The sequence below is a fragment of the Mobula birostris genome, chromosome 11 (genome assembly GCF_030028105.1).
Source record: "Mobula birostris isolate sMobBir1 chromosome 11, sMobBir1.hap1, whole genome shotgun sequence".
In the NCBI taxonomy this organism is placed as follows: Eukaryota; Metazoa; Chordata; class Chondrichthyes; order Myliobatiformes; family Myliobatidae; genus Mobula; species Mobula birostris.
In genome coordinates this window covers 28,269,961-28,289,756 of record NC_092380.1, presented here as the reverse complement: position 1 = coordinate 28,289,756, position 19,796 = coordinate 28,269,961, and the positions used below count along the sequence as shown (strand labels likewise).

The following is a 19,796-nucleotide window of genomic DNA, read 5'->3' as shown; positions in this document are numbered from 1 at the left end:
TTTGACCTCGGATGCCAGACTCTCCCATTGATGGAGACATCCTTTCCACGTCCAGGCCTCCCAGTTTTTTATAAACTCCCATCAGATCTCCCTTCAGCCTCCAACTCTAGAGAAAACAGCCCTAGTCTGTCCAACCTCTCGTCTCCAATTTATCCATCTCCAACCTGAATATATCCAGCAGTGTGACCCCTACCTCCGTTGGGGGCATGGAATTGCAGAAATTCACCATCCTTGGAGAGAGATGGAATTTCTACACACCTCAGTTTTAAACAATTAGACTCTCTGTTGTGTTGCTCTGTCCCCTTGTTCATGACTCCCTTAAGTGGAAGCGTTTCCACACCTACTGTTATCAAGCCTCCTCGGGGTCTTCTGTGTTGGGGTACTGTTACCTCTCATTCTTCTAAACTCCAGGGAACACAGATGCAACCTGTTCAGCCCTTCTCGATAGGACAGCCCCCACCCCCAAGTAAGGGGACCAGAACTATGCACAGTTTTCCAGATGTGTCCCAATCAACATCCTGTACAAATGGAACATTCCCTCCGTGCTCTTAAACTCCAACCCCTTCACAGTGAAGGACAATGTTGTTTGCCATCTCGACCACTTGTTGGAACTACCTGCTAATATTTTGAGATTTTGTGACCACCTTGATCCCTCTGAACTTCACTCACTTATAGATTCTCCATTGAGATGACAATCCACTTTTTGAATCCTCTTACTAAAGTGTTATACCTGACACTTTCCCACATTAAACTCTATTTTCACCCAACCTAAGGTCTATATATTTCTTATTTTCGAGATCCAGGCCCTTCCATCCCAATGAGCCCATGAGTCCAATAACACCCATGTGACCAAGTAACCTACTAATCTTTGGAATGTGGAGGAAAAGGAAACACTCGGAGGAAACCCACTTGCTCTTGTAGTTAACGTACAAACTCCTTGCAGATAGCGGTGGAATTGAACTTGAGTTGCTGGTGCTGTAACAGCATGAAGCTAACTGCTCGCTATCATGCCAGCGATCTGGCCTTTTGTAAATGCTTTGACTAATATAGTCAGGAAATTGCGAGCATCTTTATGAAATTCTAGTTAGGCTGCTGTGAAGTACTACATTTGGTTCTGATTGCCCTGTACAGAATGGTGTACGGCATTGGAGAGGGCGCAGGAGAGGTTTGCCAAGATGCTGCCTGGATTAGAGGCTGCACATTCAAATGAGAAGTTGGACAAACTTGGATTATTTTTTCATGAGCAACGGAAGTTGAGGGGAGACCTGATAGAGGTTTTTTTTAAAGAGTATGAGAGGCATAGATTGAGTAAACAGCTGCTGCTTTACTGAGGTAACAAGAAGTGTAGGCAGAGTCCATGGTGGAGAAGCTGTGCTGAGCTGTGCCCACAACTCTGTGCTGTTTCTACAGGTCACAGACAGAGCGGTTACCATACCAAGCCATGATGCATTGGATAGGATGCTTTCTGTGAAGCACTTGTGAGGGTTGATGGAGATGTGCTGAATTTCTTTAGCCTACTTTAGGGATAAGAGCACATGGTAAGGGAAAGTAATTTGGGGAGAGTGAATTATGATGCTGCTAGGCAGGATTTTGGAGCATACATCTGGAATGGATATGCTTGGGGAAACAGAAACATGGAGGTTGTTTAAGGAGCGTTTGCATATGGGGTTCTGGATTGCTTTGTCCCATTGAGGCGGGGAAAGGATGATGGGGCGAAAGAACTATAGTTGACAAGAGATGTGGAACATCTAATCAAAATTTCAGGTTTAAGAAGCAACTTGAGGAACTTAAGAATGGACTTGGGGAGAGCTAGAAGGTGGCATGAAAAAGCCCCAGTGTGTAAGATTAAAGAACCCCCCCCCCGCCCCCCAAGGCCAGTAGGAGAAAGGCTGTCCTGAATCAAATGTTGCATAATGAACTGGATTTGATTATGGAGCTTGAGGTAAAGAACCCCTGAGGAGGTAGTGATCACAATATGATAGCGTTCTCCCTGCAATTTGAGAGGGCGAAGGTAAAGTCAGATGTATCATTATTGTAGTGGAGTAAAGGGAATTACAGAGATGAGAGAGAAGCTGTCCAAAATTGTTTGGATGGGGACACTAGCAGGGATGATGGCAGAACAGCAATGGTTGGACTTCCTCGGAGCAAGTTGAAAGACACAGGAAAGATGCATTCCAAGGAGGTAGTACTCTAAAGGCAGCATGACGCAATGGTGGCTGATGAGGGAAGTCAAAGGCAACATAAAAGCAAAAGAGGGCATATAATAGCAAAAATTAGTGGGAAGTTTTTAAAAAAAAAACCAACAGAAAGAAACTAAAAAAGCAATAAGGAAGGAAACAATTAACTATGAAGGTAAGCTAGCCAATAATACCAAAGAGGATACCTAACAGGATTCAGTGTTTTCCTGGCATATATGACTAATAAACTCTTCTCGGGCTTCTAGCCAGGTTGATTATAACAGATGTTGATTATAAACTCTGCCATCTTCTTCATGGATAATTATTAGGATTATTATCATCCCTGACAAGTGGCAGAGTTTGTCATCGAAGTTTTTATTATAATCGATGCTGATATCCAGCTGGAAGCCCATGAAGAGTTTATTTGTTAGGATACCAAATGTTTTTTTAGATATATAAAGAGTAAAAGAGAGATGTGTAGATATTGGACTTCTAGAAAATAACACTGGAGTGGTAGTAATGGGCCTCATGAAAATGGTGGATGAACTTATTCAGTATTTTGCATTAGTCTTCACAGTGGAAGACACTAACAGTATGCTGGTAATATGAGACTGTCAGGGGAAGAAATGAGTGCTGTTGCAATATCTAGGAAGAAGGTGCTTGGGAAGTTGAAAATTCTGAAGGTAGATAAAACATCTGGACCAGACAGACTACATCTTGGAGGTGGCTGAAAAATTGTGGAGGCATAAGTAATGATCTTTCATGAATCACTATATTTTAGCATGGTTTGAGAGGACTAGAAAATTGCGAATGTTAGTCCACACTTCAAGAAGGGAGGGAGGCAAAAGAAAGGAAATTATAGGCCAATTAGCCTGACCTCAGTGGTTGGGAAGATCCTGGAGTCGATTGTTAAGGATGAAGTTTTGGGATACCTGGGGGGCCGATGTCAGCATGGTTTCTTTAAGGAAAAATATTGCATGACAAATCTGTTGGCGTTCTTTGAGAAAATAACAAGCAGCATAGAGAAGAATCGGTGGATGTTGTGTATTTGGATTTTCAGAAGGCCTTTGACAAGGTGCTGCACATGAAGCTGCTTAATGAGATAGAGAGCCCATGATATTACAGGAAAAACACTAGCATGGTTAGAGGATTGGTTAATTGACAGGAGACAAAGAGTTGGAGTAAAGAGAGCCTTTTCTGTTTGGCTGCCAGTGACTAGTGGTGTTCCACAGGGGTTGGTGTTTCGACCACTTCTTTTTATGTTATATGTCAATTATTTGGGTGACAGTATTATTGGCTTTGTGGCCAAGTTTGCGGATGATATGAAGAGGGGCAGGTAGTGTTGATGAAGCAGGGAGGCTGCAGGAAGACTAAGATTAGGGGAATGGGTAAAATGGCAGATGGAGTTAGTGTTGGGAAGTGTATTATCATGCACTTTGGTAGAAGGAGTAAAAGTGTAGACTATTTATAAATGGGGAAAAAATTCAAAAATCAGGGGTGCGAAGGGGCCTGGGAATCCTTGTGCAGGGTTCCCTCAAGGTTAACTTGCAGAATGAGTTAGTGCTGAGGAAGGCAAATGCAAGTTAGCATTTATTTTGAGTGGACTAGATTATAAAAGCAAGAATGTAATGCAGAGGCTTTATAAGACACTGGTGAGGCCTCAGTTGGAGTATTGTGAGCAATTTTGGGCCCCTTATCTAAGAAAGGAAGGAGAGGGTTCAGAGGAGGTTCACGAGAATGATTTAGGAATGAAAGGGTTTCGTATGAGGAGCGTTTGATAGCTGTGGGCCTGAACTCACTGGAATTTAGAAGAATGGCGGGGGGTGGGGGTGTGGAAATCACTGCAACCTGTCAGATGTTGAAAGGCCGAGATTTAGTAGTTGTGGAGAAAATGTTTCCTTTCATGGGGGAGTCTATCAACAGAGAGCACAACCTTAGAATAAAGAGATGTCCATTTAGAATAGAGTTGAGGAGGAATTTCTTTAGCCAAAGGGTGGTGAATTTGTGGAAATCAGTGCCACAGGTGGTTGTGGAGGCCAAGTCGTTGGGTGTATTTACCATATAACCATATAACAATTACATCACGGAAACAGGCCATCTTGGCCCTTCTAGTCCATGCTGAACTCTTACTCTCACCTAGTCCCACCGACCCGCACTCAGCCCATAACCCTCCATTCCTTTCCTGGCCATATAGCTGTCCAATTTAACTTTAAACGACAACATCGAACCTGCCTCAACCACTTCTGCTGGAAGCTCGTTCCACACACCTACCACTCTGAGTAAAGAAGTTCCCCCTCACGTTACCCCTAAACTTTTGCCCTTTAACTCTCAACTCATGTCTTCTTGTTTGAATCTCCCCCACTCTCAATGGAAAAAGCCTATTCACGTCAACTCTATCTATCCCCCTCATAATTTTAAATACCTCTATCAAGTCCCCCCTCAATCTTCTACGTTCCAAAGAATAAAGACCCAACTTGTTCAACCTTTTTCTGTAACCTAGGTGATGAAACCCAGGTAACGTTCTAGTAAATCTTCTCCGTACTCTCTCTATTTTGTTGACATCTTTCCTATAATTCGGTGACCAAAACTGTACACAATACTCCAAATTTGGCCTCACCAATGCCTTGTGCAATTTCAACATTACATCCCAACTCCTATACTCAATGCTCTGATTTATAAAGGCCAGCATACCAAAAGCTTTCTTCACCACCCTATCCACATGAGGTTCCACGTTCCATCTTCAGGGAACTATGCACCATTATTCCTAGATCCCTCTGTTCTACTGCATTCTTCAATGCTTTACCATTTACCATGTATGTCCTATTTTGATTAGTCCTACCAAAATGTAGCACCTCACATTTATCAGCATTAAACTCCATCTGCCATCTTTCAGCCCACTCTTCTAACTGGCCTAAATCTCTATGCGAGCTTTGAAAACCTACTTCATTATCCACAATCCCTGTGCCGAAGACGCCGTGCCCCAGCAGCCTCAATGACTACAGACCGGTGGCATTGACCTCCCACATCATGAAGACCCTGGAGAGACTTGTTCTGGAGCTGCTCCGGCCTATGGTCAGGCCACACTTAGATCCCATCCAGTTCGCCTACCAGCCCCGACTAAGAGTTGAGGATGCCATCGTCTACCTGCTGAACCGTGTCTACGACCACCTGGACAAGCCAGTGAGCACTGTGAGGGTCATGTTTTTTGACTTCTCCAGTGCGTTCAACACCATCCGCCCTGCTCTGCTGGGGGAGAAGCTGACAGCGATGCAGGTGGATGCTTCCCTGGTATCATGGATTCTTGATTACCTGACTGGCAGACCACAGTACGTGTGCTTGAAACACTGTGTGTCCGACAGAGTGATCAGCAGCACTGGGGCTCCACAGGGGACTGTCTTGTCTCCCTTTCTCTTCACCATTTACACCTTGGACTTCAACTACTGCACAGAGTCTTGTCATCTTCAGCAGTTTTCTGATGACTCTGCCATAGTTGGATGCATCAGCAAGGGAGATGAGGTTGAGTACAGGGCTATAGTAGGAAACTTTGTCACATGGTGTGAACAGAATTATCTGCAGCTTAATGTGAAAAAGACTACGGAGCTGGTGGTAGACCTGAGGAGAGCTAAGGTACCGGTGACCCCTGTTTCCATCCAGGGGGTCAGTGTGGACATGGTGGGGGATTACAAATACCTGGGGATACGAATTGACAATAAACTGGACTGGTCTAAGAACACTGAGGCTGTCTACAAGAAGGGTCAGAGCCGTCTCTATTTCCAGAGGAGACTGAGGTCCTTTAACATCTGCCGGACGATGCTGAGGATGTTCTATGAGTCTGTGGTGGCCAGTGCTATCATGTTTGCTGTTGTGTGCTGGGGCAGCAGGCTGAGGGTAGCAGACACCAACAGAATCAGCAAACTCATTCATAAGGCCAGTGATATTGTGGGGATGGAACTGGACTGTCTGACGGTGGTGTCTGAAAAGAGGATGCTGTCTAAGTTGCATGCCATCTTGGTCAATGTCTCCCATCCACTACATAATGTACTGGGTGGGCACAGGAGTACATTCAGCCAGAGACTCATTCCACCGAGATGCAGCACAGAGCGTCATAGGAATTCATTCCTGCCTGTGGCCATCAAACCTTACAACTCCTCCCTTGGAGGGGCAGACACCCTGAGCCAATAGGCTGGTCCTGGACTTATTTCATAATTTACATATTACTATTTAACTATTGATTACTATTTTCTATTACTATTTATTATTTCTATATTACTATTTACTAATAATATTACTATTACTATTATTTATGATGCAACTGTAATGATAACCAATTTCCTCTGGGATCAATAAAGTATGACTATGACTACTATGAAACTCCACCGATCTTAGTATCATCTGCACACTTACTCATCCAGTTTACCACCCCATCATCCATTGGAATGAAGGTTGGTAGGTTTTTGTTTAGTTTGGATGTGAAAGGTTGTAGGGAGAAGGCAGGAGAATTGGGTTGAGAGAGAAAATGTATCAGCCATGATGAAATGGCACAGCAGACTTGATAGGCCGAATAGCCTAATTCTGTTCCTATGTTTTCTGGTTTTAAGGCGTTCTGTTCTTCATGTACATCCAGGAGGATGAGTAGATTGAGGGTTTGACTGATCAGGGATATTAGAGGAAATGTGCCCTGAGTTGGAAGAGGTAGGGGAGGTCTTTCATAAATACTTCATTATTTACCTGTGAGAGGGACCTTGACGAATATGAGGACAACGTAGAACAAGCTGATATGCTGGAACATGTAGACGTTAAGAACTTTTGAAAAACATTATGATAAGTCCCAGTGGCCAGACGGGATGTACCCCAAGTTACTACAAAAGCAGGGGATGAGACTGCTGCACCTTTGGCGATGATCTTTGCATCCTCATCAGCCATTGGAGTAGTGCCAGAAAATTGGAGGGTGGATAACTCTGGCAATTATAGACAAGTGAGCCCTACTGTGGTGGTGGGCAAAGTATTGCAGAGAATACTTAGAGACAGGATTTGCAAGTGTTCGGTGAGCATAGTCTGATTAGTGTAGTCAGCATTTCTGAGGGCAGGTTGTGTCTTGCTAGGCTGATTGGATTCTTAGAGGCAGAAACAAACCAAATGAAGACAGCAGTGTCTGTGATGTATATGGATTTTATTAAGGCGCTTGATGTTTCCCCATGGTAGGTTCATACAGAAAGACAGGAGGCTTGGGATCCAGGGAAATATGGCTGCATAGATTCAGAATTGGTTTGCCCACAGAAGGTATTTTGGTGGAGAGCGGATTACCGCTCTTTGTGATTTTATTTTTAAATAAATGATTTGGATGAGGAAATGGAGGGTGGTTTAGTAAGTTTGCAGATGACACAGTTGTAGATAGTGTAGAAGGGCGTGGTAGGTTACAATGGGACTTTGACAGGATGCTGAGCTGAGAAGTGGCAGATGGAGTTCAATCTGAAACAGTGTGAAGTCTAAATTTTAAGGCACAATGTCACTGGCATGATTCTTAACAGTGTGATCCTGGGGTCCATGTGCATGGGCTCAAAGTTGCAGTGCTGTGGGTTAAGAAGGCATGTGGTGTGTTGTCTCCATTAGTCAGGGATTGAGTTGAAGAGCCACGAGTTATGTTGCAGCTTTACGTAACCCTAGTTACACTACACATTCGGAATATTGTAGCACACAAAATGCTGGAGGAACTCGCAGGCCGTCTACATTGTGTTCAGTTGTCATCGCTTTGTTATAGGAAGGATGTGGAAGCTTTAGAGAGAATGCAGAGGGGACTTACCAGGATGCTGACTGACTTAGAGTGCATGTCTTATGAAGATAAGTTGAGTGAGCTAGGGCTTTTCTCTTTGGAGTGAAAAGTTACTTGATAGAGGTGTGCATTAGATCAAGCGAACAGCCAGAAACTCTTTTTTCCAAGGTGGTAATGGCTAATATGAGGGGCCATAACTTTAGGGTGTTTGGTGGAAACTATAGTGGAGTGTGCTGCCGGGGTGGTGGTAGAGGCAGATCGATGAGACATTTCAGTGACTTAGGCACATGTATGAAAGAAAAATGGAGGGCTATGTGGGAGGGAAGGGTTAGATTGAGCTTGGACTAGGTTAAAGGGTCAGCACGAACATTGTGGGCTGAAGGGCCTGCTCTGTGTTTGTTCTTCTAAGATCCTGAAGCGGTAGAGGCATTGGTGAACTTTCTTGTGCTGCTTGTTTCTGTGTGACTGGACTGGGACAGACTGTTGGTGATGTTTGCTCCAAGAAAGTTGGAGCTCTCAACCATTGATCAACCTCGGCACCATTGATCTAAACAGCACCCTACGCTCTGAAGTCAATGACCAGCTTTTCTGCTGACATTGAGGGAAATGTTACTGTGATGACACCGTGTCACGAGGTGCTCTATCTATATCCTGTACTCTTGACTTGTCATTATTATTTGAGTTGTGGCCTCCTACGATGGTATCATCTGCATTGTTATGAGGAGAATCTTAATTAGATGTTCAGGGAATGGAAGGATATGGACATTTTTTAGACAGAAGGCATTTAATTACTAGTTTAATTACAGAATAATATTGTGGGCTGAATGGCCTGTGCTGTCCTGTTGCATATTCTTTGTAGATCCCATTGCAGAACCCCTCCCACTTTACAGAAGCTCCATAAGACAACCCAGGCATGGGAAACCCAGCGCAGGCACTGCATACTTCTGCAGTCACTGGTCCTCAATGGGTTCTGGGAGCACAGAGATTGCATAGTACAGCTCCATATCAGTCCCATTGGCTTACTGTGTCCATGCCAATCTCACTGATCCTGTCTCCTGGCACACTGAACATATCCGTCCGCTCCCTGCCGCACTCCTCCATAGTAATGGCAACACTCAAACTGCGCCCACAACACGATCGTCTCTTTTCAAAGGATCTATCCATGAGGAAGTGGGAAGGCAGGGTAGTAAGTGTGCAGATGTCACAAAGGTTGGTGGTGGTATTGAAGTAATTACAAGGATACATTGATGGGATGCAGAGCTCGGCTCCAGTTGCAGATGTAGGAAAAGTGAAACGATACACTTTGGAAAGTAGAATTTGAAGGCAGAGTACAGGGCTATTGACAGGATTTTTAAGTGTCGAGGAATAGAGGCATCTTGGGGTCCAAGTTCATAGATCCCTCAAAGAGGGATCTGGGAGTACAGAACCATAATTCTTTGAAAGTGGTGTCACAGGTAGAGAGGGTTGTAAAGAGAGCTTTTGGCACTCTGTCCTTCGTAAATCAAAATACTGAGTACAGGAGTTATGTTGAGATGTGTATGACATTATTGAGGCCTAAAAATTGAAAGAGTACAGGGAAATTTGACAATAATACTGCCCCGACTCAAGGACCTGAGTTTCAGGGAAGGACTGAACACGTTAGGACTTTGTGCTCTGGACTGTACCAGAATGAGGGAGATTTGATAGAGGTATAAAAATTTCTGATGGCGTAAATGTAAACAGGCTTTTCATTGAGGTTGCATGAAACTAGATCTAGAGGTCACAGGTTAAGGGTGAAAGGTGAAATATCTAAGGGGAACCTAAAGGGGAATTTCTTCACTCAGAGGGTGGAACAAGCTGCCAGTGAAAGTGGTGGATGCTGGTTTGATTTCAACATCTAAGAGAAATGTGTATAATTACATGGATGGGACTAGGGACTAGGCAGAATAATAGTTTGGTACGGACTAGATGGACTATTCCTTTGCTGCAGTGCTCTATAAATCTGTGACAATGGAGGGAGCTCCACTCTGTATCTGACCCTGGATTGTTTGATGAGACAGTGTGGATGGAGCCTCACCCTGTGTCTCACCCCAGGAGTGTGTGACAGGACAGTATGAAGGAGCTTAACCCTGTTTCTCACCCCGGGAGTGTGTGACAGGACAGAGTGAAAGAGCTTCACTCTGTGTCTGACCTCGGATTGTTTGACGAGACAGTGTGAAGGACCTCCCACCATGTTTCTCACCCTGAGAGTATGTGATGAGACTGTGTGGATGGAGCCTGACTCTGTGTCTGACCCTGCGAGTGTGGGACAGGACAGTGTGGACGGAGCCTCACTCTGTGTCTGACCCTGCGAGTGTGGGACAGGACAGTGTGGACGGAGCCTCACTCTGTGTCTGACCCCAGGAGTGTGTGACGAGACAGTGTGGACAGAGCCTCACTCTGTGTCTCACCCTGGAAATGAGTGACGGAGCTTCACCCAGGAGTGTGGGACAGGTTTCTCATTTCACTCTGCTCTTTATTCCACCAGCCCATTCGAGACTATCTTCGAGGAGCCGGTGGAGCGGAACGGGCTGCTGGTGCTGACCAGCCAGCGGCGGCTGAAGCGTACGGTGCAATTCCAGGACGGCAGCCTCCCCCGCAAGCGACGGCTGCGGCAGAAACTGCGCCTGGTGCAAGGGGGTGGCCCGGGGCTGCGCGGAGACCGCTCGAGGTTGGAGGCGCCTGAGTTGGAGCGGCTGCTGAGGCAGCGGTTGTCCGAGCTTGACTCCTTCTTCGCCGGGGAGGAGGGATAGGGTCCCCAGCCCTCACTCCCTCCGTCCCCCACCTCCCTATATTGCCTCCCTCAACTTGCTCCGTCCTTCCCTATTCCTCACCCTCCATCCTCCCTCTCTCCCTCCCCCCCACAGCACTGTACAGCCTCGTTTTTACCAGATAATATATATTTTTACTAACTCGTTCAGTTTTGTACTTGTCGCATGGTTTGGTTCTGACGATTCCTTTCATGAGGCACTGCCTCCTCACCCTCCCTCATCCCTCTGCTCCTGCCACATGCTCCCTGCTCCCCCCCCGTACCCATTCTTGCACAACCCATCATCTCCCTCCCTCCCTCCCTCCCTCTCTCCTATTTCCTTTTTTCCACCTCTCCATCTTCCCTTCCATGACTTCCTCTTGGTCTGTTTCTCCCCCATTGCCTCCCCCGCCCTGGGTGCAGGATGTACAATGGATTTAATTAAAATGACCTTGCTTAAATGAATGCTGCAAAGGTTTCTCAGGCGGCCTAACTCACAAAACGTTTGGTTCCTCCTAGAGCTCGCCTCACACTCTGGGGAGACTGCGCTGAAGGGAGGGAACTACAAAAGTCATTTGGGGGAGATGTGGGAATGGTGGTTAGGCCAGTTAAGTCTAACCTCCCTCCTCCTAACAACCCTTCAGCGTTCACACCCCTCTTCCCCCTCTTCCCCCTCTTCCCCCTCTTCCCCCTCTTCCCCCTCTTCCCCCTCTTCCCCCTCTTCCCCCTCTTCCCCCTCTTCCCCCTCTTCCCCCTCTTCCCCCTCTTCCCCCTCTTCCCCCTCTTCCCCCTCTTCCCCCTCTTCCCCCTCTCGACCCCACGCCCTGTCTGCTCCACACCACACCGCATTTGCTAAAATTGTTTATTTCAGTTAATCTTTCATTGTTAAGCAGTGAGATATAAGTTAAGTATAAATAATCAACCCCCCCCCCCGAACCCCACCAGTAACAGTTTCCCCCAGTTCCCAGTAACAATGTCAATGGCACTAATTGGCACTAATCCAGCGGATGCAGTCAGTCAGACAGTGCCAGTGGGAGGTGGGGCTCAGAGTAACAGTCATGCCATAATGCTGGGTTCAGTCTTGGAAGCAGGTGCCCCTGCCCCAGAGGGCAGAGCAGGGTGACGGGTGGTTACTATCCTGCTCGGGACCAGGCTCGCTCAGCTCTCCACCTTACTCTGCTAGCCTCACCAGGTAGGACACGAGGACAATGAACAGCAGACCCAGCACCACGCTGGCCACCAGCACCAGGAAACTGAGGAGGCTGAACTTCACCGCCCGCTGCTGCCACTTCCTCGCTGCCTCCACGTCGCCTCGGTCCTCCCGCTCTGTTGCCTGTGGGGGTGGGGGAGATTGGCGTCAGAGTTTTGGCTACAGTCCCCTGAAAAGTGTTATAGGTGGGATCTCCTCCAAAGTTTCGGGAGGTTGAAATACAGAAGAACAAATCTCCAGGAGTGAGTTACAGGCTGGGATCTAATCCAGGGGCTCGGGGATAATATATAGAATAACAGATCCTCTGTGCTTGGTTACAGACTGAGATCTAATCCAGAATTATTCGGTTATGTATAGAATAGGATTTCCCATGTGTGCATTACCGACTGGGATCTAAACCAGGCATTTATGAGTTTTAAATAAAACATCACAGAAGCGCAGTAGTGAGTCATATGACAGGAATGTGCTTCCAGCATTTATTACTTTCATTATCAAATGACACTCCCACAAAATCTGGAAATCCCCATTTTCGTTTTCTGAGTAATGTGATCAGTGAAATGCATTTGAACCATAGATTTATCAATGTATTACATGCCCCTCATTCTCTCTCACTCAGTGAGATCTGCACACTGACCAATGTCTCTCAGTCCCCTTCTCTCAGGGAGATCTGTACACTGACCTGTGTGTGTGTGTCCCTCTCGCTCTCCCTCTCCCTTGGGGAGATCTGTGCACTGACCGGCACCTCTCAGTCCCTCTCTCTCAGGGGGAAGATCTGTACACTGACCGGTGTCTCTCAGTCCCTCTCTCTCGGGGAGATCTGTGCACTGACCAGTGTCTCCCTGTCTCTCTGATCTGTGCACTGACCAGTGTCTCCCTGTCTCTGTCTCTCAGATCTGTTCACTGACCAGTGTCTCCCTGTCTGTCTGATCTGTGCACTGACCAGTGTCTCTCTGTCTCTCCGATCTGTGCACTGACCAGTGTCTCTCTGTCTCTCTGATCTGTGCACTGACCAGTGTCTCCCTGTCTGTCTGATCTGTGCACTGACTGGTATCCCTCCCTCTTGAAGATCTATACACTGACTGGTGCCTCTCAGTCCCTCTCTCGGTGTTATCTGTACATTGACTGGTATCATTCCAAAGGAGAATGAGGAAACAGTGGTTGACAAGGGATGTTGAAGACAGCATAAAAACAAAAATGCTGATAACAAATAGTGGGAAACTAGAGGATTAGAAAGCTTTTAAAAATATCAATGCAACTTAAAAAGCAATAAGGACAGAAAAGACAAAATATGAAGTTGACTCTGGCCAATAATATCAAAGAGGATACCAAAAACTTTCTGATGTATGAAGAGTAAAAGAGTGGATATTGGACCACTGGAAAGGGACAGCAAAGGAAGTAATGGGGGACAGCCTGAATAATTACTTTGTCAGTCTTCACTGTGGGAGAACTCCAGTAGCATGCCAGAAATTTGAATGTTTCGGGCAGAAGTGATTGTAATCACTAATACAAAGAAAATCACAAATGTTACTCTGCATTTTAAGAAACGAGGGAGGCAAAACACAGGAAATTATAGGCCAGTTTGCTTGACTTCAGTCGTTGAGAAAATGTTAGACTCAATAAGGGTGAGGTTTTGAGGCACTTGGGGGCACACAATAAAATAGGTTAAAGTCAGCATGAGAATAAGTCTTGGCTGACAAATTTGTTGGAATTAATGCATGAGAGTAAAACAGGCAACGTGGACAAAGAATCAGCGAATGTTGTTTACTTGAATTTTCAGAAGACCTTTGACAAGTTGCCACATATGAGGCTGTTAAACAAGATAAGAGCCCATGGTATTACAGGAAAGATACTAGCACAGTTAGAAGAATGGCTAACTGGGAGAACGCAAAGAATGGAAATAAAGGGGGCTTTTTCGGGTTGGTTGCTAGTTCCGCAGTGGTCAGTGTTGGGTTAACTATGTTTCACATCAAGTGTTAATTATCTGGTTGACTGAATTTATGGCTTTGTGGCCAAGTTTGCAGATGTCAATGGGCGTATATAGCGGAGGTTGATAATTGGTAAGGGTGTCAACCGTTTCAAGAGTGAAGGCAGGAGAATGGGGTTGAGAGGAAAATAAATCAGCCACAATCGAATGGTGAAGCAGACTTGATGGGCTGAGTAGTCTAATTCTGTTCTTGTGTCTTGTGGCCTTCTCATTCCTCAGTTCCTTGCTCTCAGGGAGATCTGTACACTAGCTGGAGTCTCTCAGTCCCTCTCCCATAGGGTGAGATCTGTACACTGACTGTTGTCTCAGACCCTCTCCCTCAAGGGATGTCTGTACACTGACCGGTGTTTCTCAGTCTCTCCCCCTTGGGGAAGATCTGTAAACCAGCTGGTGACTCTGTACAGGGGTGGGGTACAAACTCACCCTTACGGCACTGATGAGTGCGTAGATGCCGACACAGGAACACCCGAAGATCACACTGAAGATCGATAGCCAGAAAAAACTCTTCTTGGTCCCCCAGGAGTGGTACATTCTGTCCTGCTCCTGCTCCTCCTCCTCCTCCTCCTCCTCCTCCATCTCATTTCTCTTCATGAGAGTCTGGTTCTCATTCACGCCCCCATTCACCCGTGGCGAATTTCCATCCATCTCCTCGCCCCCTGCCCCTGTCACTGTCTCCCTGGGCTCTCCAGTCACTTCCATTGTTCCCTCTGCCTTCTGTGACCACACAATGTGTCAGGATGGCAGTGATTCAGCTGGAGGGAGAACACGAGAGGGATTCCCGTTATGTGCCGAGATCTGGAGGGGTGACATGAGAGGTTTATAAAACCATGAAGGTGCTTTTTTTTTTTTACCCTTTCCCCTTCCTCCCCCCAACACTCCTCACTTGCTCTGTGATCGGTTCCCACACACCCCTCCCACCCTTACACTCCTCCCTGTCTCTGTGACACCCTCTCTCCCTCCCCTACATTCCTTCCTGTCTCTGACCCTCTCCCTTCCCGACACTTCTCTCTGTCTCTGTGACACCCTTTCTCCCTCCCCTACATCCTTTGCTGTCTCTGTCCCTCTCCCTCCCCAACAGGCCTCACGGTCTCTGTGACCTCCTCCACCCCTCCCTGTCCCTGTGACACCCTCTTGCCCTCCCCTACATCCCTTCCTGTCTCTGACCCCTGCTCTCCCTTACACCCATCCCTGTCTCTGTCAGTGCCACAGAGTACAGGAGCTGGGAATCACATGACAGCTGTACAAGACATTAGTGAGAGTGCAGTTGAAATACTGTGTGCCGTTTTGCTTACCCAGGAAGGCCGGGATTGACCTTTACCATAGCCTTGGACAGGGATAGGAATAGGTACTATGGAAAACTAATTTGGAGAGAATAGATTATGATGCTCTTTGGCAGTGTAGATTGGGAATAGATGTACTCAGGGAAATGCACAACAGAAATATGGAGGTTCGAAGGGAGAACTTGCATGGGGTTCTGATATCTTTGTCCTGTTGAGGCAAGGTGAAGGAATCATGGTTGATGAGAAGTTGAACATTTAATCAAGAGGAAGAAAGAAGCTTGTTTAAGTTTTAGGAAGCAATAGTGACATGTGGCTCTTGAAAGTTGCAAAGTAGCCAGGAAGGAGCTTAAGAATTGACTTAGAGTAGGACACGTGGAGGCCTTGGTGACTAGGATTAAGGAAAACCAAGGCGTTCTGCATGTGCATGAAGATCAGGAGGATAACTAGAGTGAGGGCAGGATCAATCAGGGATAAAGGAGAAAATATGCTTGAAGTAGGAGGAGGTAGGGGAAGTCCTTAATGAATGTTTTGTTTCAGTGTTCACTAGTGAGAGGTGCACAGCGTAGGACAAGCTGATACTGTATGCTGAAACATGTCGACAAGGACCTGTTGGAACTTTTGGAAAATGTTATGATAAATAAGGCCTCCTGGGGTCATACAAGATGTATCTCATGTTACTACAGGAAGCAAGGAAAGAGATAGCTGCTCCTTTGGCTATGATCTTTGCATCCTCACTAGCGACATGTGTAGTAACAGAGGATCAGAGGGTGGCAGAGGTTATTCCTTTTGTTCAAGAGAGATAATCCTGGGAATTATAGACCAGTGAGTCTTACATCAGTGATGGGCAAACTATTGGAGAGGATTTTTAGAGACAGGATTTACAAGTATTTGGAGAAACAGTTTGATTAGGGGTATTCAGCATGACTTTGTGGGGGGCAGGTCATGCCCCATGAGCCTGATTGAGTTCTTTGATGAAGTGACAAATTGATGAAGGTTGAGCAGTGGATGTGGATTTTTCTAAGACATTCAACAAGGTTTTCCCATGGTAGGCTCATTCAGAGTCAGGAGACTTGAGATCTAGGGAAATTTGGCTGCATTGTTTCAGAATAGGCTTGCCCATAAAAGACGGAGGGTGGTTGTAGAGGGATTGTATTCTGCCTGGAGGTCAGTGACCGGTGGTGTTCCACAGGGATCTGTTCTGGGACCCCTGCTCTTTGTGATTTTTATAAATGGATGAGGAAGTGGAAGGGTGAGTTAGTAAATGTACAGATGATGGAAAGTTGGTGGTGTTGTGGACAGTATGGAAGATTGTTAGAGTTGACAACAGGACATTGACAGGATGCAGAGCTGGGCTGAGAAGTGGCACATGGTGTTCAGTCCGGAAAAGTATGAAGCGATTCACTTTGGAAGTTCGGACTTGAAGACAATATTGGGTTAATGGCAGGATTCTTAACAGTGTGGAAGAGCAGAGGGATGTTGGTTTCCATGTCCTTAGATCCCTCAGAGTTGCAGTACAAATTGACAGGATTGTTAGAAAGTTGTATAGTGTGTTGGCTTTCATTAGATTGTGGATTGAGTTCAAGAGCCACGAGTTAGTGTGGCAGCCTTGTAAAATCCTAGTTACACCACGTTTGAAATATTATTCAGTACTGGCCGTCTCGTTTTAGGAGGGAAGTGGATGCTTTAGAGAGGGTGCAGAGGAGATTTACCAGGATGTTACCTGGATTATATAGCATGTCCTATGAGGAAAGGTTGAGTGAGCTAGGGCCTTTCTCTTTGAAACGAAGGAGGAGGGGAGATAACTTGATAGATGTCCAAGATGACGACAGGCATAGATAGTGGACAGCTGGAGACATTTTTCCAGATGGAAGTACCTAATAGGAGGGGGCATAATTTTATGGTGTTTGGACAAAAGTATAGGGAGATGTCAGAGGTAGGTATTTTTTTATATAAAGAAAGGTGGGTGTGTGGAACATGCTCCCAAAGGGGGTGATAGAGGCAGATACAGTGGGGACAACTGAGGCTCTTTCATAGGCATGTAGATGAAAGAAATGGAGAACTGCATGGGAGGGCAGGTTTAGATTGATCTTAGAATAGACGTAACATTGAGGGTTGAAGTCCCTGCAATGATCTATATTCTACACTGTGACGCAAAGAGAGTGGAACAGCCTAGATGTGTTCTCCCTGAAGTGAAGAGATTGAGGGAGGAGAGACAGATCGGGTGGGCAACAGGAGACTCCTCCTCTGTATCTGTAAACAGAGGACTTGGGATGAGGGGAGAGGAGGTTCAGAGGGCACCTGGGGGGTAGGGTTGCGACTTGCGAGGGAAGATATTCCCTCCCAGAGAAGAGATGGAACCTGGAACTTGCTGCCTGAGAAGGTGGTGGAGGACGAGATTCAAGTATTCGGATGAGCGCTTGAATCTCCACGGCGGAGAGTGGACACGTGGTTTGGGAAATGGGATGAGCGTGGGTGAGCCAGTATGCACAAGATGGGCCGAAGTGCCTGCTTCCACACTGTTTGCCTTGTTCACCGTTCACATCCCCCAGCTGTGAAACTGGAGCAGTGACCTCGCCACAGGATACATTGGACAGAGGGAGAGGACAATGTCCCGGAACGAAAGAACAATCGGTCACTGACAAACCAAAATCATCTCGGACCTCAGCAGTGCTTAAAAGCAGAAGTTAGAAAATACTGGAATCAATCTGTGTCAAAGAGGCCCCCACACAATAAACACAGGCTGCAGTAACAGCGGCCGATCGGTGCACACAGATCACCACTTGAGAGAGACAGATCAGTGTAGATATCACCCTCCCCACGGAAGAGAGGGACTGAGAGACCCTGGTCAGGGTACAGATCTCCCCTGAGAGACGCTGGTCAGTGCACAGATCTCCCTTGAGGCGGAGGCAGAGTCACCTGTCAGCGTACAGATAGATAAAGCGAGAGAGAAGGAAACAGCAGTTTACATGTGACAGGGAAGGGCAGTGTTGATTTTAGTTTTTCCTGGTTGCTTATTGAGATTTAGTACAGTGAACGTGTTCCACCAGGTTCCCTCGGTTCGCCCCTCTCTGCTCGCTGTTAACATTCCGTTCCTGCTCCGTTACAGACGCGGCGAGGGTACGGACCCCGCAAGAGATTCAGCTGAATGAGGGCTTCAAAGTAACATATAACTTAACAACTTAACCCAGAGCTAGGATGGGGGAAGAGGACGCGCTCGCCGACCGGTCGGGGGTTGGGTGGAGTTTTGGGAGTGAGAGGGTTGTGTGTCTAATCACTGGGGGACCCTCTTTGGGTATCTGTTAGTTTGTATGTACACTAATAGTCCGTTTGTGTATCGGCGCTTCTGTGAATGGGTGTGTTTTGGTCTGCGTGTGTCTGTGTGTGTTGCTGGATACGGCTCGTCAGTGACTATGTCTGTACTTTCAGTTAGTTTGTGTTGTGAGCGAATCCCCTCCGCCCGTCCCCGCCCCGCTTCTTTTCTTCCCCCTACCTCGGCTCCCGGCACCGTTCCTTCGCCTGCCGCTGCCGCTGCCGCTGCCGCCGCACGGCCCTTCTGCCCCCACCGCTCCGTTTCCGCGTGGGCAGCGGAAGGGAGCGTCACCAAATTATCAAACTTCTCCAAAACGTCAACTGTCGGGTTAGCGCGGAGAAAGAGAGAGGGAGGACGTGGAATGTGCGCGGCTGGGCGAGGAGGGAGGGGGAAGAGGGTGGGAGGGAGAGATGGAGGGAAGTGAGAGAAAGGTGGGAGGGATGGAGACGGGAAGAGGAAAGGAAGGAAAGAGCGGGATGGAAGAGGGAGGGAGGATGGAGAGGATAGGAAGGGTTGAGGTGAAGGATAGAGTGGGATTCATGAAGGAGGAGGGGAGGTTCAGGTAGGAAGAGGAGGTGGAAACGTGTGGTAGGTAAACTAAAGAGGGAGGGCAGAGAAAGAGGACAAAGAAGGGGTGGATGAGTACTGGAAGGAGGAGAGGTGACGGGGTGGAGAAGGATGAAGTCCTGGAGGGAGGGGAGGAGAACGATGAGTTGGAGCATGGTGGAAAGAGCGGGAAGGGGAGTAGGCTGATGGCTTGGAGTAGGGGGATGGAGATGGGGAGGATGGTGTGAGTGAGGGAGAAGAAATGAGTTGGAGGAGGAGTAGGATGAGGACATGGAGGAGACTGCAGACAGAAGGGCTAAGCATCCGGGGGCGTGTCAGTGCCGGGAATCAACATAATTCCTGGTCAGCGCGGGTGCGGAGGGAGTCGGCCGAGGAGCAGAAACAGCTTAGGAAATTGGTCAATTACTCATCAGACCACGCACAACTGATGTCTGGCAGGAAAAATGCTGAGAGAGAGGAGGGAGGGAGATGGGGTGAGTTGCAGGGGCCAGGGGGGTTTACAGAGTCAGGGAGGGAATAGTGAAGAGAGCAGGTCACGAAAACAGAGAGGGATAAATGGGAGGGTGGGGTTAATAGAGATAGGGTTCTGGGGGGGGGCAATGAGACGAGTGGAGTGTTGGGAAGAATGGGGTCCGGAGATGGCGATGGTAGCGGGAAGGGAAGCTGCCACCAGAGACAGGGAGGGGCATAGGGCTGGAGCTGGAATGGTTATGGAGACGGGATGGCTGTAT

At 47.2% G+C, this 19,796-nt stretch overlaps 2 protein-coding genes across 2 annotated transcripts in view; one reads left to right on the top strand and one right to left on the bottom strand.

Moving 5' to 3' along the window:
- Positions 1–11,022, top strand: part of LOC140204961 (proline-rich protein 14-like) — a 42,103-nt gene extending 31,081 nt beyond the window's left edge. The window contains exon 10 of the mRNA XM_072271983.1: positions 10,454–11,022. Coding sequence (XP_072128084.1) covers positions 10,454–10,718 — 265 coding nt within the window. The 3' untranslated portion in view covers positions 10,719–11,022. The remainder of the gene's footprint in view (positions 1–10,453) is intronic.
- rusf1 (RUS family member 1) overlaps positions 1–19,396 on the bottom strand; it is an 81,565-nt gene extending 62,169 nt beyond the window's left edge. The window contains exons 1-2 of the mRNA XM_072271985.1: positions 18,679–19,396; positions 14,332–14,703 (exon numbers count right to left, since the gene is read on the bottom strand). The gene's annotated coding sequence lies outside the window, so the exon portion shown is untranslated. The remainder of the gene's footprint in view (positions 1–14,331; positions 14,704–18,678) is intronic.
- Between the last annotated feature and the right edge of the window lie 400 nt (positions 19,397–19,796).